Source organism: Pan troglodytes, chromosome 5 (assembly GCF_028858775.2).
Source record: "Pan troglodytes isolate AG18354 chromosome 5, NHGRI_mPanTro3-v2.0_pri, whole genome shotgun sequence".
Taxonomy (NCBI): Eukaryota; Metazoa; Chordata; class Mammalia; order Primates; family Hominidae; genus Pan; species Pan troglodytes.
In genome coordinates this window covers 128588315-128612436 of record NC_072403.2, presented here as the reverse complement: position 1 = coordinate 128612436, position 24122 = coordinate 128588315, and the positions used below count along the sequence as shown (strand labels likewise).

Genomic DNA, 24122 nt, shown 5'->3' with positions numbered 1-24122 from the left:
CATAAAAATGATGCAAAAAAATGTTAAATGACTTGATTTTATTTAGATGGTACAATTATATGTAATTAAATTTTACCTCTTACAACAAAACTTTATTCATTAAGTTTATTAAAAATGGTTCTATTCAAAGTAATGTGATATTCTTAAAACAAACAACAAAATAATCTACATATATGCAGAGAACAAGAAGTCAAACCAGTTTAGCTTTAAAACCCGGCTCTGCCATTCGTTGTGACTTTAGGTAAGTTACTAACTTTTGAGTCTCAGTATACACTTTTTTTTTGAAACAAATCTCGCTCTGTCGCCCAGGCTGGAGTGCAGTGGCATGATCTCGGCTCTCTGCAACCTCTGCCTCCCAGGCTCAAGGAATTCTTGTGCCTCAGCTTCTTGAGGAGCTGTGGCACCACGCCTGGCTAATTTTTGTATTTTTAGCAGAGCTGGGATTTTGCCATGTTGGCCAGGCTGGTCTCAAACTCCTGGCCTCAAGTGATCTGCTCGCCTCAGCTTTCCCAAGTGCTGAGAATACAGGCATGAGCCACCATGCCCAGCCTCAGTATGCACTTTTATAAACAGGAATAGTAATTCCTATGCTAGCTGTGATCACACTCACGGAGAACCCAGGATTATGTCTGGAACTGTTCATTCTTCCTCCCTTCTAACTTAACACCAAAACACTACTATAATTTAATGCAATATACAGCAATTAGAAACAAAAATGAATTACACATCGTAATTACAAATGGTACTTTCAAGAGAAAACTGATTTCTAGTACATATAACAATACAAATTAGAGACGTACCTGTTCCTGAACATCTTCATGTTCAGAATTAAGAAGTTTGATAAAAATCGGAACAGCCCCAGTTTCAATCACTACCTTGGTATGCAGAAAAGTTCCAGATGCTATATTTGTTAATGCCCATGCAGCTTCAAACTAAGAAGAAAAAAAAGGTAAAATAAATGAAAGAACCAAAGAATTGTCAGAAAGGCAAAGAAGGAAAGAGAGGGAGTAAAGACCTGCCAGGACAAGTGTGAAAGACTGACTTATATTAAGATTCATTGTGAAGTCAGATTTAAGGATAAAAACTTATAGAAAAAAAAGGAATTGTCATCAAAGATCACTGATTACAGAAAAGTATTCTTTAATATGGAAAAATAAGAACTGAGAAAAATATAATGAAAATATACAAAATCAACAATATATAAACCTTTGAATTTATAATGCATAAAACTCCTGTTTATTATTACAGAGGCAAGCATTCTAAAGCAAGCAGTTTAAAAATAAATAAGAGACACTACTTATAACAACAGTATATTTAGGGCACTTAGAATCATAAGAGGTACTTATTTCTCTACAGATCATGTAACCTCAACCTACTATTTAAGAAAACAAAAAAATTAGAAGTTGAGAGATTAGGTATTTGTTCAACATAAAGCTTTCATTATTAACAGAGCCAGTGCTGGGACTTCTGGTATTTTTTTTAAGCTGCAGAGTCTCTGAGAAGTTATCATATCAACTCAATTAAAATTTGAATATACATATACATTATGGATTTAAAATAAAAGCAACTGAGAAAATTCAACCATGGCTCCAAAACAATGAACTAGTGAATTATTGAAAGCAACCTACAAATCCACAGGCAAACTAAGCAGTGAATATAGTTTAAAAAATATTTCACATATTTGACATATAAAATTAACCATGAAAAAAATTTTTTTAATATTTCACATAAATAACTTTTCACGTAAACGTACACGTCATTATAAGTAACAAAAAATGTACCCAAAAGCATTACTGAAATACTAAAAAGTACAGTTACTTTTACGTGTAGGACTAAGAAAAATTTTAAAGGGAATTTATATTTAAAAATAATGGAGACCATAGTTCTAACCAATTGTAGATAATGAAATAAGCTAGTGGACAACTGAAAGGTTACTCTACAAACTTGTCGCTAGTATCCCTAGAAGAAAGCCTTAGTGAAGACTGGTAAAGTCAGAAGCCTGCCAGCAACCAATTAAACATAAAACGAGTGATAAGCAAGTGACAACTGTGAAAACCTAGAGTGTGTGGCTACAATTTTAAAAAAAAGGTAAACTTTCCAGTTGAAAAAAGAAAATAGAGACAGAATGCCTATTCAACCTCCTTTCATTTTTAACTATCTGACAACAGTGCCAACACCTCTGATTTGTTAAAAGGAGCCAAAAACCTGGATATTCATTTGAAATCCCCCAATTTTTTAACATGTAATATCTAATTCACGCTTTAAAACATGTTCAGGCCAACAAAACTTGTTTGTAGGCCCCCAATTTAAGGCCTGTTAGATGGACCAATCATATTAACTAACGTATTTCACAAGCACTTGAGTAACATGGCACAACATGTAGCTGTCCCAAGACCATACTGTTGAATTTCTATAGTTTTTAATTACAGTGATTAATAAATGCTCAACTTCTCAGTGTGTGTGTGTGTGTTTGTTTGTTTGTTTGTTTAGAGACAGGGCCCAGGCTGGAGTGCAGTGGTGCGATCACGGCTCACTATAACCTCAAACGTCTGGGCTCAAGTTATACTCTCACTTCAGCCTCCCAAGTAGATGAGACTACAGGTGCATGCCACCACACTCAGCTAATTTTTATTTTTTTTGTAGAGATGAGGTCTCACTATTTTCCCAGGCTGGTCTCAAACTCCTGGGTTCAAGAGGTCCTCCCTCTTCAGCTTCCCAAAGTGCTGGGATTACAGGTGTGAGTCACCACGCCCAGCAAATCTTCCCACACTGTGCTGTCTACACACGCTATCCTCTAAACCTAGCATTAATTTTCCTCTTTTCAGTCTGCCAAACGCTCCTTCATCCTCAAGACTAGTCCTGCAACACTACCTTTGTGAAGTCTTAAACTTAAACTTCCCCTAAACAGAGTAAGTTGCTATGTTCTGTGTCCCCAGAGTACTTTGTTTATAGCTCTGTTAGAGCACTAAGGATACAATGTTACCACAGATCTTTTTTATGTCTGTCTTTCTCAGGAGAAAGTGAGGAATTTCTCTAGACAGGACAACATCTGAATTTTGGAACTACAATATCTTACATGATGCTTTGCTCAAACTAGCTCTCAATAATTTTATTTATTCACATTCAATCATTTCTTCTTTCATTCAATTGGAATTAAAAAGCCAAATAATAGGTATTAAGAGGTCTGGGTTTTAGTCTGGACTTAGGGCTTATATAAAGGAATGGAACCAGATTTCATGATCTCTAGTTCAAAATAATTGACAATAAAACTGTAACATGACTAAAGTAGCCTCTTAGAGACCCTTATTGTAAACATTCTCAACAATTTTTCACATTCACACATGCAATACATTCCTTTACTTACACCTAAAACGTGAGGATCTTTCTCAAATTATTCAGCTAAGTAGACCACTACTCTTAAGTTATAAATTCAACAAGTAACAAGTAACAGTCCTCCATTATTGACAATAGCATTTATAAGTTAGGTGTATGTCTTGTGCAATTCCTGATACATAGATAAAATTCCAACCTGTACTCTGACTTAAGAATATGCATAGCAATGAATGTAGGGAAAACCAATCTTTTTTTAACATTAAAATATTCACAAACTTCAGTAAATTTCCATTAGTAGCAAATTATTTGGAAGACATCTTAAAATTGTAACTATATCATGGTTGAGAACCAATGTTCTTTATGACAAACTTAACTCTGGTCACATTTCTACTAGATAATACTAAATAATAATTTATTCTGTTTTGAAAAAAAGAACTAATCAGTCAGCTAACAGTGTTTTAAAAGGTAAAAGTTAGAACCCTGGCTAGCTAAGAATCAAAATAAATTTAACAATATTTTAGTCTGAAGTTTTCTAAAACAAAAAAGTTACTAAAGGTTAACAACTATAAATTGTTTATTAACATTAGTAATGATTTTATATACTTTTTCCAAAATTGCTTAATAAAATAACAATTCCTAGAAAAAAACTAGCACTGAAACCGTGTCCAAGACAAGATAGGCAGCACTACCTTTTCCTTTAATTACCAAGTATTCACTTAATGCTTACAATAGTCAATACTGCAGAAGTTGCTTTCACTAGAAACTTTAACATGTCATTTCTAGAGAAAAATTAAGAAAGAAAACTTTAGACTCACTTGTAAAGTGCAATTTTCATTTCTTTCAAGAAATTTCACAAATCTCTGTACAACTCCTGGTTTCTGTATAACTTGATCTATTGGTGGATTAGGTTCTAAAAATTTAAAAAGACTTAAGTTATTACAAAGACACAAAAAGAAAACAATCTAGTCCCTGTGTCCATTAACAGGGCACATAAAATAACTCTTTCCTAGGTTTCCCTGACCCAAGATTAAAACCCTTAGCTAGATGTATTTGAAGTCAAATTTTCTCCAGATTACAATGTTTTTTGTACATTTTGCAAATTCCACTTTCTCATTCACTGCAAGAAATTTTAAAAATATTTCCTACATAAACATTTAAATTTCATAAATCGAAGGCTATTGAGCACACCTTTAAAACACTGATTATTTCTGTCTAAAACTCAAAATACCAACTGAGGAATTAAGTTTCCACTAATTCTTTATAGTACTACCCTCAATTTCTAAGCATATCTCCTTCATTATCAACCACAATTTACCTAATGTCTGTCAAACAAGATTCTTTTTTGTCCGTGAATTATTTTTTACAGAAATGTTAATGGACTGTCTACAATTATTGATAAATTTTCATGAAATGCAGACAGCTTTTGAGAATCATAAAATATCTAGGAAGCTTATATAAAATCCAGACAAAGACATTTCAGGTACTGGTCATCTAAGTATAAAGAACTCTTTCCTCTACCTTGGCTTCAGCAAAACGTACCCTCTACGGTTCTTCAGTAACTTCCCTATTGGTGTTCTTTTGGGATAGTCTTATTCCTGTTTATTCTCATCTTAGAAAATGTACCTATTTTTGTTAATGCAAGTACCAGATATTATTACTATTTGTGATAATTCACAGACCTTACAACCTTAACCTTTCCTAGATTTCAGACCATATTCCTAAGTGACTACAAGATGTATTTTTATTTTCACACCTTTTAAAATGTATTTTCACACTTCTTTCAAAATGCAGCATACCCAAAATCAAACTCATTATATCATCATGGTTATTCCTTCCCTTGCCCTGCATCCACCACCTAAATTGTATATTACTATGTTATCTATTCATGTAGTCATGAAAAAGAGAATACTCATTTCCACTTCTGATTCTTCCTTTTCTTCTTACTTCCTCTATTTGACTGTGTTACTGATCACAAAGAACTCATACATTAATGTTAACATACTGTGTTTAATGAGTAGGATGAATAAGCAAATGGTGGACATAAAACACCTGTACAAATCATTCTTTTTGATATAGAAAAATGTTTTCATTAAGTTTTAAGTCAGCTCAAATCCTAGAAACCTTGTTCTCAATTGTTAAGAAAGATTTACTTAGAAACAGACTTCCTTCTTCCTTTTCATTTTTCTACAAATTTGCTATTCTTCTAACTTGGACAAAATTTAGAAAATTTCTGCAAAGTTAGTAAAGTTATACCCATCAAGTTTTGTTTGGGTGTTCTAAATGAAAAGCCCCAATTCTTCAAGATGGAAAACTGAATTCCAGACCCTAACTTATACTGTTATAAAACATCAACAGGATAAAACAGTAAGTATTCTTAATCATTTTACCTTCCATCTTAAAAAAATCAAAACAAAATTATAGGGTTGCAATTATCACCTTCACTTTCTTGTTTTTCCTTTATTTCCAAAGCAAATCATAAATATATTATCCTATTTTGTTTTAAATTTAATGGACAGAAATTTTGTCTTGCTCTTTATGAAAGAGATGAGAGAGAAGGAAGAAAATATAGGGTTTTGTGGTTGGTAGGTAGGGCGAGGTGGGCATTGAGAATGTCAGCTATATATATTAAAGTAAATATAGATATGATATGATATATACCCCCACACACACACATATAAGAACCCAAATATAGTTTCTTCCCGGTGAATTAAAAGCAACACATTTATATTTATCTTCATCTAAAAGAAAGCAATTAAAGTGCACTTGGATTGTCAGCTTATCTAACAGGTATCATGAACTACTATTAGTATTATATTGACAGGATGATAGTCTACATAATCTTATAATGGTGATAAACTGCTACCGAGAAGACTTTTAGTCATTATGGCAATAAGTAGTATAGGGGGAATATCTCCTTCAGCACTGAAAACTAAGCAAGAGTCAGGCAAAAGAAAAAAGCTTTGGAGAACTTTCTACAAAACTGGGATTGAAGAAAAGGATGGTTTGTGATTTACATCCACAAGAGTGGCCACGAAAAGGAAATAAATAGAAGATGTAACAAAAGGTCACCGTCGCAGACTTAAGTCAGAGGAGTAAAAGCTGGAGCTAAGATAGGCTGTGCAGTACCCAGGGCATATTCATATCTTCCTAGTGTCTACAGTAAGAACACTAATTACAATAAAGAAATGCCTGCAAGAGAGGCAAAGTTTCCTGTTGTTTCTGCTTCCAGTTCTGGCCTCTAGATGCTTGCTTTCCCATATTTCCTACTTTGACAGATCAAATAAAAATACAGTAAATCTATTATTTTTCTAGGCCTGATAGATGTGGCAGGAACTCACATCAATCAGTGAAAGAAAACAACTATTAACTCCTTGCTGTATGTCCAACTGGGCAAGCATAATTCCATTACAAAGAAGAAACAGAGAACACAATTGTCTCTGTGAAAGATAGTACAGTTTAACGGAAACAGAATACCTTGAGGAATTAGAGTAAATGAGGACAAAATCTTCTGATCAAAGAATTCGATACCCAGACAACTTGCTCAAAGATATCAGAAATATAGTATTTAGATATATAAAGGCTTAAAAAAATTGTACCAATGCAATTTTCCTAGAATGGGGGTAAGAAAGGGGTAGAAAATTCTTCAAGCAATGCTCTAATAAAAAATGAATCAAGATAAAGAATTCAATAATGAGGAAATGGTACAAAAACACTGGTGGCAAACTCTAAAACTCTTAAATCTAAAGAAATTCTGTTATCAGTATGACATGTATGTCAAAATAAAATCTTTAAGGAATATACTTAAAAAACAATTTAAAAATATTAATCTGACTCAGAAAATAATCCCAATTATAAAAACCAAAACTGTGAAGTATTGTGAGGAAGAAAGAAGCCATTCTTGATTGCAAAAAGGTTTCTTGACATTGCTAAGGTATGTGAGGAACAGAAAATGAAAGTTAAATGTATTTATGAATATAAATTACAGTAAGAAAGCAAAAGTGAAAGCCTTGTAATCTATGCTGACCTGATCACAAGATTACTTTCATTCTTCATGTGTCACTAAACTCTGTCTCCCTTAGGACAATAAGGCAGTTGAGCTAAGGGCATTTTCAAAACCTTACCCATTCATATATACAATCCCATAAAATTAGAATTACGAGTTCAATAAATTCCATGTATGAAACACAAGACAAAGATTTAAATTTTTATTTAAATGAATTATTAACTCAATATAAAATTGGTCAAATAACACAAATAGACAATTATGTACTATAAAGAACCAATAAATACGGCAAAATATTCAACCTAATTACAAAAAAAAAGCCAAATAATGAATTACTATTATGTAAGCATTTATTTTTTTCTTAAAGATAACTGCGAGGCCAAGCATGGTGGCTCACACCTGTAATCACAGAACTTTGGCAGGCAAAGGTGGGAGGAGAGTTTGAGACCAGCCTGGGCAATATGACAAAACCCTGACTCTACTAAAAATTAGCTGGGCGTGGTGATGCATGCCTGTCGTCCTAGCTACTCAGGAAGCTGAAGTAGGAGAATCACCTGAGCCTGGAAAGCAGAGGCTATAGTGAGCTGTGATTCTGCTATTGCACTCCAGTCTGGGTGACGGGAGTGAGATGTTGTCTCAAAAAAAAAGAAAAAGAGAATTGTGAATGTTGGTAAAAATAGTAAAATGAATGCTTGTACAAACTGAAGATGGGAGTATAAATTAATACAGTGTATTCCCTTTGACCCCCTACTTCACTTTTATGAATATATATTAAGGAAATTTATATTGCTTAACAATTATTGTAGCATTTTTATGGTAATCTAAAATTGAGAAAAATTTAAATGCCTGATTACATTATTTTGTGATTTAAATGCCTGATTACATTATTTTATGCTCATACTCTATGTTATGATACCATTTAAAAAATCATGTCTGATTGTATATCTAGAAAACCCCATCGTCTCAGCCCAAAATCTCCTTAAGCTGATAAGCAAATTCAGCAAACTCTCAGGATACAAAATCAATGTGCAAAAATCACAAGCATTCTTATACACCAATAACAGACAAACAGAGAGCCAAATCATGAGTGAACTCCCATTCACAATTGCTTCAAAGAGAATAAAATACCTAGGAATCCAACTTACAAGGGACATGAAGGACCTCTTCAAGGAGAACTACAAACCACTGCTCAATGAAATAAAAGAGGATACAAACAAATGGAAGAACATTCCATGCTTACGGGTAGGAAGAATCAATATCATGAAAATGGCCATACTGCCCAAGATATTTTTTAGATTCAATGCCATCCCCATCAAGCTATTAATGACTTTCTTCACAGAATTGGAAAAAAAACTACTTTAAAGTTCATATGGAACCAAAAAAGAGCCTGCAGTGCCAAGATAATCCTAAGCAAAAAGAACAAAACTGGAGGCATCATGCTACCTGATTTCAAACTATACCACAAGGTTACAGTAACTAAAACAGCATGGTACTGGTACCAAAACAGAGATAGAGACCAATGGAACAGAACAGAGCCCTCAGAAATAATGCCACATATCTACAACTATCTGATCTTTGACAAACCTGACAAAAACAAGAAATGGAGAAAGGATTCCCTATTTAATAAATGGTGCTGGGAAAACTGGCTAGCCATATGTAGAAAGCTGAAACTGGATCCCTTCCTTACACCTTATACAAAAACTAATTCAAGATGGATTAAAGATTTACATGTTAGATCTAAAACCATAAAAACCCTAGAAGAAAACCTAGGCAATACCACTCAGGACATAGGCATGGGCAAGGACTTCATGTCTAAAACACCAAAAGCAATGGCAACAAAAGCCAAAATTGACAAATGGGATCTAATTAAACTAAAGAGCTTCTGCACAGCAAAAGAAACGACCATCAGAGTGAACAGGCAACCTACAAAATGGGAGAAAATTTTTGCAATCTACTCATCTGACAAAGGACTAATATCCAGAATCTACAAAGAACTCAAACAAATTTACAAGAAAAAAACAAACAACCTCATCAAAAAGTGGGCAAAGGATATGAACAGACACTTCCCAAAATAAGACATTCATGCAGCCAAAAGACACATGAAAAAATGCTCATCATCACTGATCATCAGAGAAATGCAAATCAAAACCACAATGAGATACCATCTCACACCAGTTAGAATGGCAATCATTAAAAAGTCAGGAAACAACAGGTGCTGGAGAGGATGTGGAGAAATAGGAACACTTTTACACTGTTGGTGGGACTGTAAACTAGTTCAACCATTGTGGAAGTCAGTGTGGCGATTCCTCAGGGATCTAGAACTAGAAATACCATTTGACCCAGCCATCCTATTACTGGGTATATACCCAAAGGATTATAAATCATGCTGCTATAAAGACACATGCACACGTATCTTTATTGCGGCACTATTCACAATAGCAAAGACTTGGAGCCAACCCAAATGTCCAACATGATAGACTGGATTAAGAAAATGTGGCACATATATACCATGGAATACTATGCAGCCATAAAAATGATGAGTTCATGTCCTTTGTAGGGACATGGATGAAGCTGTAAACCATCATTCTCAGCAAATTATCGCAAGGACAAAAAACCAAACACCACATGTTCTCACTCACAGGTGGGAATTGAACAATGAGAACACATGGACACAGGAAGGGGAACATGACACACCGGGGCCTGTTGTGGGGTGGCAGGAGGGAGGAGGGATAGCATTAGGAGATCTAACTAATGTTAAATGACGAGTTAGTGGGTGCAGCACACCAACATGGCACACGTATACATATGTAATAAACCTGCATGTTTGTGCACATGTACCCTAAAACTTAAAGTATAACAAAAAAATTAAAAATAAATCAAAAATAAATAAATAAATACAAATAAAAATAAAAAATCATGTCTGAGAAATATTTCTACAAGAATTAAAAAATATATATCTCTAACCTTATTTCTTGGCAGCAGGATTAATCTTTTTATATTTGCCTCTTTAACTGCTTTTATATTTTTACGATTTTTCTACAGTCAACATATGTTACTTTGGTAACATCATGTTCAAAAATGGATGTTACTTTACAATATATTTTGCAGAGAATATAACACCTGTGTCTAGCAAAGAAAGGTATTTTAAAATTTAAAAAAAAAACAATAAAATAAACCTCTACTAAAAAATCGTGTAATATCAAATAAGCATACTGAAAATAATTCTTGCCTTTAGAAAGCAGCTTTCTAAATTTCTGTGTTGCTGTTAGCTGTTGATCAGCATTATTAGAAAAAATCATCTGAACCATATCTGTAGTAACAACTTCTTCCTAAAACACACACACAAAAATATAATTAACATTTACATATTTTACATGAATAATTTTGCATGCATAAATATTTGTTATACATACTATTGCTAAAATTATTGAGGTATAATTTGAAACATATTTTGGTAAAGTATACCTCTGGAATGGGTACAGTGGAACTAATATCTGGATCCTGTATAGGACTTTCAAGCATAGATTCATCATTTCTGGGCAAAGAGACATTTCTGCGTTTGAACAACTGTAATAAAGAGAAATCAGTTTACACATTGAGCTTTCCATAAAACATTAAGTTGCCATAGAATTCCATGTTTTCATTTGAGTGGACAAAAAAAACCTATCAATTTTATAACTTAAAATTCTGAATATTTGAGTATTTCCCAATCATTATACTAGGAAGATCTAAGGTATTTATGAGAAGTCAAATTTCTGGGCTAGCTTTTGGCTGCACAGACTACTTCACGTCACTTTCAATCTCAGATCTTTTACCAACAGTAAGCGTGTAAGTGGAATACACATGGTCATTTTATAGCACTTAAAAAAGCACATATTTACACACTGGATTATGAGGTATCTAAGAATTTTTGCAAGAAAACTTAAAAAGCACATCTGTTGCACACGAGAGATAACATCTGATACATTAACAGATTTAGTATATCTGATTAACAAGGAATAGAAAACAATTCTTAGGAATGACAGTACTATGCTTATTAATTCAGGAGCAGATAAAAATGAAGCAGGAAAAAAGAAGAAAGAAACATGGTGAGTTCACTAAAGGAGATTTATAGGTACAGTTGGCCCTCCATATCTGTGAGTTCCACATTCCCAGATTCAACCAACCTCAGATCAAAAATAATAATAACAATAAAAAATAATAAGCCAAGCATGGCAGCACGTGCCTCTGGTCTCAGCTACTTGAGAAGCTGAGGTGGGAGGGCTGCACAAGCCCAGGAATTGGAGGGCAACCTGGGCAACATAGCAAGACCCCATCTCTTAAAAATAAACAACAACAACAAAATACGAAAATAAAAAATAATACATATTTTATTTCACTTTATTTTATTTTATTTTTTGAGACGGAGTCTCGCTCTGTCTCCAGGCCAGAGTGCAGTGGCACGATCTCGGCTCACTGCAACCTCCACCTCCTGGGTTCAAGCGATCCTCTTGCCTAAACCTCCTGAGTAGCTGGGATTACAGGCGTGCGCCACCATGCCCGGCTAATTTTTTTATTTTTAGTAGAGACGGGGTTTCACCATGTTGGTCAGGCTGGTCTCAAACTCCTGACCTCAGGTGACCCGCCCACCTAGGCCTCCCAAAGTGCTGGGATTATAGGCATAAGCCACTGAGCCCGACAATAATACATATTTTAAAACAACACAGTATAACAACTCAACTACACAGCATTTACACTGTATTAGATATTATAAGTAATCTGGAGATGACTCAAAATATACAAGAGGATGTGTGCAGGTAATATGCAAATACCATGCCATTTTACATAAAGGACCTGAGCATCAGTGAATTTTGGTATCTGCAGAGGATCCTGGAACCAAGGGATAACTCTACATTTCCTAAATCAAAATTTGAGGAAAACAAAATCTGCTTATATTCTTTTTGACATCTAAATAAATATCGTTCTTCTTTTTTTTTTTTTTTTTTTGAGATGGAGTCTTACTCTGTCGCCCAGGCTGGAGTGCAGTGGCATCAACTCGGCTCACTGCAAACTCCGCCTCCCGGATTCATGCCATTCTCCTGCCTCAGCCTCCTGAGTAGCTGGGACTACAGGCGCCAGCCACCATGCATGTCTAATTTTTTTGAGATGGGGTTTCACCTTGTTAGCCAGGATGGTCTCAATCTCCTGACCTCGTGATCCGCCCGCCTCAGCCTCCCAAAGTGCTGGGATTAAAGGGGTGAGCCAGCGCTCCCAGCCTGTTCTTCTTTAATATGTAAACAATCTTCCTTCTAATCATTTATTCAACACAATTTTTTTAGTACCTACTATAATGTATGAAGGACTGTGTTAGACGCTGTAGATAGGGAGATGAGAAATCATTATCATATTTCTGAAATAGGCCTTGCCTATTACATGCCTGTAATCCTAGCACTTTGAGAGACAGAGGCAGGAATATTGCTTGAGGCGAGGAGTTCAATACCAGCCTGGGCAACATAGCAGGACCCCATCTCTACTTACAGAATACAATAGAATAGAATACAATAGAAGAGAATAGGCCTTTTCTACTTTCTTCACTGCTAGTCCTTTTCACACATCAGTTTTAATTCATATGTGTGAGAACCACATTATTTTACTTACTTATAAATACTTCTACATTTAAGTACATCTTGGAATAAAAAATGTTGAGATGTACTCTCTTAAATAATTTTATATTCTTTATGTCACATATGAAAAGTATAAACAGAGATCCAGCTAATAAGACAATGGGGGAACAGTATGAATAGCATGGGAAGATGACAATAATTTACTTACGGGCAAGAATTATGAAAACTACAAAGCAGCAAATAATATATAATTAATGTTTCTTTAAGGGGCAAATTTTACAATGACAAATGGAAGTGATCTAAATAGATGCAAGAGGAAAAATTTCCTAGCAGTAGGGTAAAAATATAATTAACACAACAGGTTTATCAATAAAACAGAAAATCCATTTCTCCCAGTGACTAAAGTAGCACAGAGTTCTGTTTCACAAATTTGCAATTATGATGCCTGGAGTCTAATAAATAATAGATTTAGCTATATTCAATTTCTTAAAACATTTCCATTTAAAATTATCCAATAATTAGCAAATAATTAAAATTTTAAAAAACAAAATTAAATAGCTAAAAACACCTACCTGTTCTTCTCTTTTTTGTTTTCTAAGCTGTATTCCTTCTTCTTCTCTTCGTCTACGCATCTCTTGAGGATTTAGGGCTTTATTCTTATAACTTTTCATTCTATAGTTATCTTTCCCTGGACTAGCCATGGCATCTTAAAGGAAGGAGAAAAGAAAACAGACACTGATAACTCACTCTCTCAAAACAACATGAGACACTTAATCTAGCAACTAAATTCAGGCTCACTGATTAACAGGTCAACAAAACCCATTCTGAAAATTATGTACAAAGAATACATTCCCTTAATTCCACATCAAGATTAGAGCAAAATGACCACATATTTTAGAAATAATATCTTAAACAAATAATTTTGGTCTAAACAAAGACAAAGTTTACCCTATCTTATTGATTCTAAGATGCAACAACCTTTCCTGTCTCCCTAGCCCCCACGGTGTTTTAACCTTTCTGAAACATAATTACTGTCAGGAAATAATCATGAATTATTTGGGTTAAAAAAAAAAGTCTTCTAAATTACAGTTTCTGGCTAGATCAAGAAATAACCAGCTTTGAAGTATCTTATTTTTAATGAAATATGATATTAGGCTCCAGTAAGCACATCTCAAATATTTATTGGGGTCTGGCTTCTTTCACTTACTGAAGGCATTGCCTTAAGAGCTATGGCCACAAGGGTCAGGACTTGAATTATGACTACAATATCAGTTTTTAGTACTCCAGTAAAATTAGTTCTTTTGAAATACTAAAATACATGTATACTTTATTTTTAAGTAGTTTTATTGCAAATGTATTTTAAAACATTAACATTTATATACATATTTTATAAATACATAAAATATATGCAAATATATTTCATATTTGAATATATGTGCTAGTTTTACTTTTAGAAAGTGAATTATAAACTTTAACAATGTAACAGTATTGATATCTTGATATTATCTTATAGGAATATTAAAATACTGATATTATAACCTATTCTGGACTTACACATCACACACACACAAAATCTGCCTAAAGCAGGGTGCCAACTTCAGTTTAACAGTAGATAGTGAGTACCTAGTATGTTATTCTGTTAAATTCAGAGGACATATCCATGTCCAACCAGAGACAATGTTGTGACCAATTAGCTTATGAAGTAAACACAAGAGAAGGAGAGGCTGGCATCTGTCTGCCATCCCTGATATTGAAGAGACAGACTAATGAATTGGCAAATTTTATTGTAAGCAGTACACTAAAATACATGCTTTAAGTCTTGAGAGAGCAGTGAAGATATGGCAACTAATTGTGCCTTAGGGACTTCTGAAAGCTTCATGGGTATCCTATTTTAAAGGAAAAGCAGGAAAGAGAAATGGGGAGAATCAAGCATTTCAAGCAGAAGGAATATATGCAAAGGCAAAGTTTTTGAAGAAGCCTTGCATAACCAAGAACAGTAAGAGACTAAGTGTGTCCAAAATGAGGATGCATGGCAGAACATAAAGCTATAAAGGTAGGTTAGAGGACATATGGTTCCTATAATGCAGCTGTGAAATTTGGACTTGATCCTAAGGAATAGAATTAAACAAATTAAGGAAAAGGTTGTTTTTACATAGTTCAGAGAGAGAGATAGGAAAGATGCTGAAGGAGTGAACTAAACAAGTTACTACAATGAAAACACAGAAGACAAGTTGGATTCTAGAAATATTTCTGAAATTGATTCAGTAAAAATTAGAGGCCAAATGAATGTAACAGATATCTGGTGAGGAAGAAAAGGGAGTTGAGGATGACTCCATGGTTTTTAACTGAGCCATCTGAGTAGTATGGCAAGATAACATAAGACAGAGAATACAGATGGAGGATCAGAGTAGTGGTTGTTGTGTTTACATATCGGCTTGTTTCTGAGACAAGAATAATGAATTCCGTTATTTTAAGTTTATTTTTAAATTTATATTTAGTAAAAATCACTCTTTTCGTATACATTTCTATGAATTTAACAAATATACATGCATGTAACTATCACAGTCAAGACACAGAACAGTTGTCACCCCCTAAAACTCCCTCAAGCTGCTCCTATTAGCCCTCCCTGACCCTTAACATCTGGTAAAAAGTTAATTCTCCACCCCTACAGTTCTGCCTTTTCCTGAATTTCAGAAAAGTGGATTCATACAGCATGTAGTCTTTTAAATCTGACTTCCCAGAAAAAGTATAAAATACCTCAGAATATAGCCAGCCAGAGAGGTGAAAGACCTCTAGAGTGAGAATTACAAAACGCTGCTAAAAGAAATCAGAGATGACACAAACGAATGGAAAAATATTCCATGCTTGTGGATAGGAAGAATCAATATCGTGAAAATGGACATACTGGCCAAAGCAATTTGCAGATTCAACACTATTCCTATCAAATTGCCAATGACATTCTTCACAGAACTAGAAAAAACTATTTTAAAATTCATATGGAACCAAAAAAGAGACTGAATAGCCAAGGCAAACCTAAGCAAAAAGAACAAAGTTGGAGGCATCATATTACCTGACTTCAATCTGTACTACAGGGCTACAGTAACCAAAACAGCAGGGTACTGGTACAAAAACAGACACATAGACCAATGAAACAAAATAGCCCATAAATAAGGCCACACACCTACAACCATCTGATCTTTGACAAAACTGACAAAAGGAAGCAATTGGGAAAGGACTCCCTATTCAATAAATGGTGCTGGGATAACAGGCTAGCTACGTGCAGAAGATTGAAACTGGACCCCTTTTATATACAAAATAACTCGAGATGGATTAAAGACTTAAATGTAAAACCCAAAACTATAAAAACCCTGGAAGACAACCTAGGCAATATCATTCTGGCCACAGGAATAGTCAGAGATTTCATCACGAAGGGGCTATTGCAACAAAAGCAAAAATTGACAAATGGGATCTAATTAAACTTAAGAGCTCCTGCACAGCAAAAGAATCTGTCAACAGAGTAAAAGACAACCTACAGAATGGGAGAAAATTGTTGCAAACTATGCATCTGATAAAGGTCTAATATCCAGCATCTATAAGAAACTTAAACAAATTTACAAGAAAAATACAAACAACCCCATTAAAAAGTGAGCAAAGGACATGAACAGACACTTTTCAAAGGACATACATGCAGCCAAGAAGCATATGAAAAAAAGGTTAACATCACTGATCATTAGAGAAATGCAAATCAAAACCAGAATAAAATACCATCTCACACCAGTCAGAATGGCTATTATTAAAAGGTCAAAATGAGCCAGGTATGGTGGCTCACGCCTGTAATCCCAGCACTTCCGGAGGTAGAGGCAGGAGGATTGCTTGAGCTCAGGAGTTCAAGACCAGCCTGGGCCACACAGTGAGACCCTGTCTCAACAAAATATCAAAACATTACCCAGGCATGGTGGCACGTGACTATAGTCTCAGCTACTCAGAAGGCTGAGGTGGAAGAATCACTTAAGCCCAAAGGTCAAGGCTACAGTGGCCATGATCACACCACTGCACTCCAGCCTGGGCAACAGTGAGACCATGTCTCAAAAAAGAAAAGAAAAAAAGTCAAAAAACAAATGTAAATTAGTTCAATCACTGTGGAAAGCAGTGTGGCAATTCCTCAAAGAGCTAAAAATAGAACTACCATTTGGCCCAGCAATTCCATTACTGGGTGTATATCCAGAGGGATATAAATCATTCTACCATAAAAACGTGCACACAAATGTTCAGTGCAGCAGTTTTTACAATAGGAAAGACATGGAATCAACCTAAATGCCCATCAGTAACAGACTGGATAAAGAAAATGTGGTACATAAACACCATGAAATACTATGCAGCCACAAAAAAGAATGTGATCATGTCTTCTGTGGGAACATGAATGGAGCTGGAGGACATTATCCTTAGCAAACTAATGCAGGAACAGAAAAACAAATACCACATGTTCTTACTTATAAGTGGGAGCTAAATGAGGAGAACACATGGACACAAAGAAGGGAACAACAGACACTGGGGGCCTACCAGAGGGTGGAGGGTAGGAGGAGGGAGAGATGCAGAAAAAATAACTATTGGGTACTAGGCTTAGTACCTGGGTGACAAAATAATCTGTACAACACCCATGACACGAGTTTACCTATACAACAAGCTTGCACATGTGCCCCTGAGCCTAAAGGTAAAATAAACAACAACAACAAAACCAACAAAATAAATCCGGCTTCTTTCATTTAGCACGGTATTTGAGTCATCCACATTGTTGGCATCTATCAACTCTCCTTTCTTATTGCTGTTATTCCACTATAGGGACAGATCACGGTTTATCAGTTTTCCAGTTAAAGAACATCTGGGTGGTTTCTAGTTTTTGGAGGTTATGAATAAATGTGCTACAGACATTTATGTAAAGGTGTTTGTGTAAACATAAGTTTTCATTTCACTCAGTAAATATCTAGGAGTAGAACTGACGGATAATACGGCAAGTTTATGTTTCACTTTATAAGAAACTGCCAAACTTCTTTCCAAAGTGAGTATTCCATCTTGCATTCCCATCAGTAATGTATGAGAGTTCCAGTTGCTTTGCATCCTGTCTCCACTTGATGATTTAAGGGGTTTTGTTGTTGCTGTTGCTAGTCATAGCCATTCTAATAAGTGTATAGTGACTCTGGTTTTAAACATGGTAAATGTGTAGTACTTGGTGCACATGTAGGAGGCTTTGATCTATAGATGGTTGAAAATACGGATCAGAACTCAGGACAGGGATCTGGAGTGATCATTTGGTATCATGTAGAGCTACAGAAGAAGGATGACCAAAGGAGAAATCTTGGGGACCATCATATTTTAGCGGAAAAAGGCAAGAGCAAAAGAAACCAAAAAGAAGTAGGTCAGAGAAGTAGAAGAATAAGGAAGAAAATTAAGAGTCCTGCAAAGGAAAGGAGTTCAAAAGATAAAGGAATATTTAAGTTGTAGTACCACTGAAAACAGGCCACTCGGTTTATTCATTCATTGATTCATCCAGAAAATAAAAGTGCCTGTAATAATCCAAGTACCATATCAGGCATCAGATTTGGTAATTATGTCACTGGTAAAGACAGTGAGACAAATCTCACTACTGGTGGAGCTCAAGGTAGAAGGGAAGGGGCTGAGGACTTGAGAATGATTGAAAAGAAATGCATGATTAATTTACCAAAATTCCTCCTTTAAAATATTTAATAGATTCAGCAATACTATGTGCACCTACAAATAGATATCATTAGAAACTGCTCAATATGGCCAGGCAGGGTAGCTCACGCCTGTAAACCTAGCACTTTAGAAGGCCAAGGAGAGTCGATCACTTGAGGTCAGGAGTTCAAGACCGGCCTGGCCAATATAGTGAAACCCTGTCTCTACTGAAAATACAAAAATCAGCTGGGCATGCTGGTAGAAGCCTGTAATCCCAGCTACTCTGGAGGCTGAGGCAGGAGAATCGCTTAAACTCGGGAGGCAGAGGTTGCAGTGAGCCAAGATCGCTCCAGCCTGGACTCCAGCCTGGGAGACAGAGCAAGACTCTGTCAAAAAAAAAAAAAAGGCCGGGCATGGTGGCTCACGCCTGTAATCCCAGCACTTTGGGAAGCCGAGGCGGGTGGATCACAAGGTCAGGAGATCGAGACCATTTTGGCTAATACAGTGAAACCCCATCTCTATTAAAAATACAAAAAATTAGCCGGGCGTGGTGGTGGGCACCTGTAGTCCCAGCTACTCAGGAGGCTGAGGCAGGAGACCCCGGGAGGGAGACTCCTGGCATGAACCCCAGGAGGCGGAACTTGCAGTGAGCCAAGACCATGCCACTTCACCCCAGCCTGGGCCACAGAGTGAGATTCCATCTCAAAAAAAAAATAAAATAAAAGAGGGAAACCGCTCAACATAACTTTACTAATAACAATGTTTGGTATTATTCTCTATTTTATATCTATAAAAAGCTAGACTCTTGAAAGGAAAAAATTAGAGATCAGAGTTCATTACAGAGCAAACTGACCACAGTATTAGTTGTTGAATTATACTCAATATATATAAAATATTTAAGTAAAATAAAATGCTCATGGAAATAAAACTCTTAAAATATTTATCACCTATATATGTAGCATATTCTAGGCCACTGGCTCTAATGTTTTCAATCACACATCCTACATTCGTAAAATATATTTGTGCATTCATCCTCAATATATTTATTTCTATACATGCATTACTATTCTAATATACTACTCTAGCATAAAATTCACAAAAAACAGAAATTTTTAAGAATGAAAGTTTTAAAAGGTAAACAAATAGAAGTTCTAATATTTTCTTACCACATCTGACTGGATCACCTTGTGCCCCACCACGCACACATACAAAGGCGCTACTTATGAGACCATTAATCCAAGCAACCACATTGTAACTGTTCAGCATAAATTTTAGCCAAATAAAATACAGCACCAACAACTCAGGTATCACTTGTTCCTTTTTCTTCAATAGTACTGACTTCCGGCTTCAGATTTAACACCTGCATCCATCCTCACTGCAGTTGCTTTAAAGGGGACAATAAACCAAGGGAAATTATCTCTAAAGGGGCCCCATCCAATGGGATTGTTTCGTTCACTGAAAAATAAATTTAAAGGCTGCACTTCAAAGGCTGAGGTCTCATAAAAATTAAATATTTTTATTTAGAAATGTTATTCCAGCACTTTAAAGTTACAGAATAGAGGAATTTTTTTTTCATTCATAAGCTTTCAACGGCTCTTAGAAAAACCATGTTTAAGTTGGACAAATAACTGGAATCTGAACTTATGATTTTCTTTAATATCAATCGACATTATTTCTTATGCCAGTAAAGCCTTCATTTCCATGGGGCTGGGCGCCTCATTAGTGAAAGTAAAAGACTGCACAAAGCGGGGGAAGTGCCAACTAGAGAGCCCTCACAACCAAACAAGCAGTACTTAGGTCGGAGGGAGGGAGTTGCTCCTGACCTACCAAGAAAACCACTTTTGTACAGAATATGAGTCATCATTATTGGGTGTTGTAATTGAGAGATAAATCATTAGTGTTTTTGTCTTTTTTAAAAAACATGTCTAAAAAGCTCAAAAGTAAATGCCAGTGTCATATTCGTTTGTTTTTTGTTTTTTGAGACAGAGTCTCGCTCTGTCGCCCGGGCTGGAGTGCAATGGCGCGCTCTCGGCTCACTGCAAGCTCCGCCGCCCGGGTTCACACCGTTCTCCTGCTTCAGCCTCCCGAGTAGCTGGGACTACAGGCGCCCACCACCATGCCAGGCTAATTTTTTCTTTTTTTGTATTTTTGGTATTTTTTTTTGTATTTATTATTTTGTATTTTATTTTGTATTTTTTGTATTTTTGGTAGAGACGAGGTTTCACCGTGTTAGCCAGGATGGTCTCGATCTCCTGACCTCGTGATCCGCCCGCCTCCGCCTCCCAAAGTGCTGGGATTACAGGCGTGAGCCACCGCGCCCGCCGCCAATGTCATATTCTTTAGACATATCACTGTCATTTCACAGCTTTCAAATACTTCCATCTCCTATGTATTATCGATGAAAACCTAAGTTTTCATCTTAGAACGGAGCTGCCCGACTATTAGAAGCGTGGAACCCAGGCTTGCCTTGTCGTCGGGAATGAGCACTAGAGGCACCTGCACGCAGGTGGAGGAGGGAGGCTGGCGGATGGAGAGGGCGAGGCTAGGAGGCCCTCAGGATGGAACCTGTCTCTTCTTTGGACACTGTGGAATTTCCATAAGCTGCTGGACACAGCTGATGGGTACCAGGTATGAGTGGCAACGTTCGGCAATTCCATTAACTGAAAAGAACTACCGAGAAACGGTGAGGCGGGGCGGCGAAGATGAGACCAGCTGCCCATCACTCCAGAGGACCTGCTGAAAGAATCTGAACTCACCACGCCTTCGCGTCCGCAAGGGAAAGGTCCGGCTGACACGCCCCCGCGACCGCTGTCGCCCTGGGGAAAACACGAGAAACACCCGGCACCGCCAGGTTCCAGAGACCTTCGCAAAGTAAGGGGTAAATAAAAACCGTGGCCCCAGGAACTAGTAGTTCCCAAAGGGACCAAAACCGAGGCTCCCCCAACCTAGCCCCTGTTCACTCCAACTTACCCATTAATGTGGCACTCTCCGATGCCCTGATTTCCCAGTCCCCAGCGGCGACGTGTGTGGCGGGTAACAGAAGGGCCGCCACTCCGCCCCTGGCGTGAAGCGTAGCGACCCAGTTCGCAATCCAAGATGGCGGCCACCTGCGCCCCTTCTCCGAGACCCCGAGGCTCGGCTCCCAGAAGCCCTTGCACTCGACGCGGCGGCGGCGGCGGCGGCGGAGGAGGAGTGGTGGCCGCACATCCTAGCAGTGGGGCGTAGGGAAAGTGCGCGCCGCCGTCCCACCCACCGAAGGAGGAGCCTGTGCCTGCGACAAGTCCTGGATTTTAGTTGCACTTGCGGTGGCCATGCTGTAGGTACTCTGCGGCCCGTAGACCTCCGTGTGTGCAAAGGGACGACCCCTCATTCATTCATTCTTCACGCGTGCGTGCATGCATACATTCTTAAGGATATAAACTGTGTCAAGTACCATTTTAGATACATTATTGGGGCTACAACAGTGCAAAAAAGTTGGTAAAAATCGCAGCCTTGTTAAGTGTACAGAGAAGCTCACGTTTTCTTCAGCTTCATTAACTTTTATATGCTCTGCTCGTTTTATTTCAAGCTTTTTGTCATTTATAATTTTATATTCTATAACATCTGCGGTTTTTTGTTTTTGTTTTTCTGTTTTTGGGGGGTTTTTTTGAGACGGAGTCTCGCGCTGTCACCAGGCTGGAGTGCAGTGATGCGATCTCGGCTCACTGCAACCTCCGCCTCCCAGGTTCAAGCGATTCTCCTGCCTCAGCCTCCCAAGTAGCTGGGACTACAGGCATGCGCCACCACGCCCAGCTAATTTTGTATTTTTAGTAGAGACCAGGTTTCACCGTGTTGGCCAGGATGGTCTTGATCTCTTGACCTCCTGATCCGCCCGCCTCAGCCTCCCAAAGTGTTGGGATTACAGGCATGAGCCACCACACCCAGCCACATGAGTGTATTTTTGACAGCAATGTAGTCACCAATAAACGAGTAACTTCAGTTAAAGTACTGTAGATTATAATACACAGCCCTGTAATCTACCCTGGAGTTCAACAAACGGTATTGAAAACAGACTGTGTTCCAGATGCAATAGGAAGAGAATAAATAAGATAAACAATACATAAATCCTGCCCAGAAGACGTTTGCAATTTTTTAAGAGGAAAAACATGAAGACAAATTGTTTTAAGATGTTTGCTATTTTCAATAGTTGAAAAATAAACAGGAGAGAAGGGATTATTTAACTGTGGGTATGTAGGGCTGAGAAAGGCATGCTTGACAAAGGAAACCTGGGCAGTGTTACCAGAAAGCGTTGCCAATCATGAGTCCATATAGTGAAGTGAAAGCAAGTTTATTAGAGAAGTAAAGAAACAAAAGAATGGCTACTCCATAGGCAGAGCAGTGGCTTGGGCTGCTGGACTGAGTATGTAGTTTTTTTGTGTGTTTTTTGTTTGTTTGTTTTGACACGGAGTCTTGCTCTGTCGCCCAGGCTGGAGTGCAGTGGCGCCATCTCGGCTCACTGCAAGCTCCGCCTCCCGGGTTCACGCCATTCTCCTGCCTCAGCCTCCCGAGTAGCTGGACATTTTTTGTATTTTTAGTAGAGACAGGGTTTCACCGTGTTAGCCAGGATGGTCTCGATCTACTGACCTGGCGATCCTCCTGGCTCGGCCTCCCAAAGTGCTGGGATTACAGGCGTGAGCCACTGCGCCCAGCCAGTTATTTCTTAATTATATGTTAAACAAGGGGTGGATTATTCATGAGTTTTCAAGGAAGGGGGCAGGCAATTTTTGGAACTTAGGGTTCTACCCTCTTTTAGACTGTATGACTTCTGGATGTTGCCATGGCATTTGTAAACTGTCATGGTGCTGGTGGGAGTGTCTTTCAGCATGCTAATGCATTATAATTCACGTATAATGAGAAGTGAGGATGACCAGAGGTCACTTTTGTCTTCATCTTGGTTTTGGTGGGTTTGGCCTGTCTTCTTTACGACATCCTGTTTATCAGCAGGGTCTTTGTGACCTGTATCTTGCGTGGACCTCCAATCTTCTGTGACTAAGAATGCCTAACCTCCTGGGAATGCAGCTCAGTAGGTCTCAGCCTCGTTTTACCCAGCACCTGTTCAAGTTGGAGTCACTCTGGTTCAAACGCCTCTGACAACAGGACTATTGGAGTACTGATAGGAGTTTATTTGCCTTAATCACCTGGCCACCCTATCCCTTTCTTATTTCCTCCCTACTCCTCCGTCCTGGGAGACTGAATTCAAATAGACAATGGCCAGAGAATATATACAAATAGAACACTAACCTACAACCTTCAACAACCAGTCCAGGAAGGCAACCTACTATGTCCAGTAACCAGTCCAAGAAATCAGATTACTATATTTAGCAGCCAGTCCAGGAAGCCAAGCAATAACCCTTGTAGCAATCTACCCCAAATGGCCAGGACGTGATTAATAACTGACAGCTTCTCTAAGTTTTGTCTGGGCTTCCAACTCAAGGCCAGCTAGAGAGAGCCAA

The 24122-nt window shown here is 37.4% G+C and overlaps 1 protein-coding gene across 4 annotated transcripts in view; it reads right to left on the bottom strand.

Moving 5' to 3' along the window:
- Positions 1-21821, bottom strand: part of KPNA5 (karyopherin subunit alpha 5) — a 60715-nt gene extending 38894 nt beyond the window's left edge. The window contains exons 1-7 of one of the 4 annotated variants that reach the window (XM_063813377.1): positions 21601-21752; positions 21387-21492; positions 13512-13645; positions 10802-10903; positions 10566-10665; positions 4149-4243; positions 801-932 (exon numbers count right to left, since the gene is read on the bottom strand). In XM_063813377.1, the coding sequence (XP_063669447.1) occupies positions 801-932; positions 4149-4243; positions 10566-10665; positions 10802-10903; positions 13512-13640 (558 nt within the window). In that variant the 5' untranslated portion in view covers positions 13641-13645; positions 21387-21492; positions 21601-21752. Of the gene's footprint in view, positions 1-800; positions 933-4148; positions 4244-10565; positions 10666-10801; positions 10904-13511; positions 13646-21386; positions 21493-21600 lie in introns of all 4 variants that reach the window. The other 3 variants (XM_009451885.5, XM_518711.9, XM_009451888.5) reach the window with 3 other exon arrangements.
- Positions 21822-24122: the final 2301 nt, after the last annotated feature.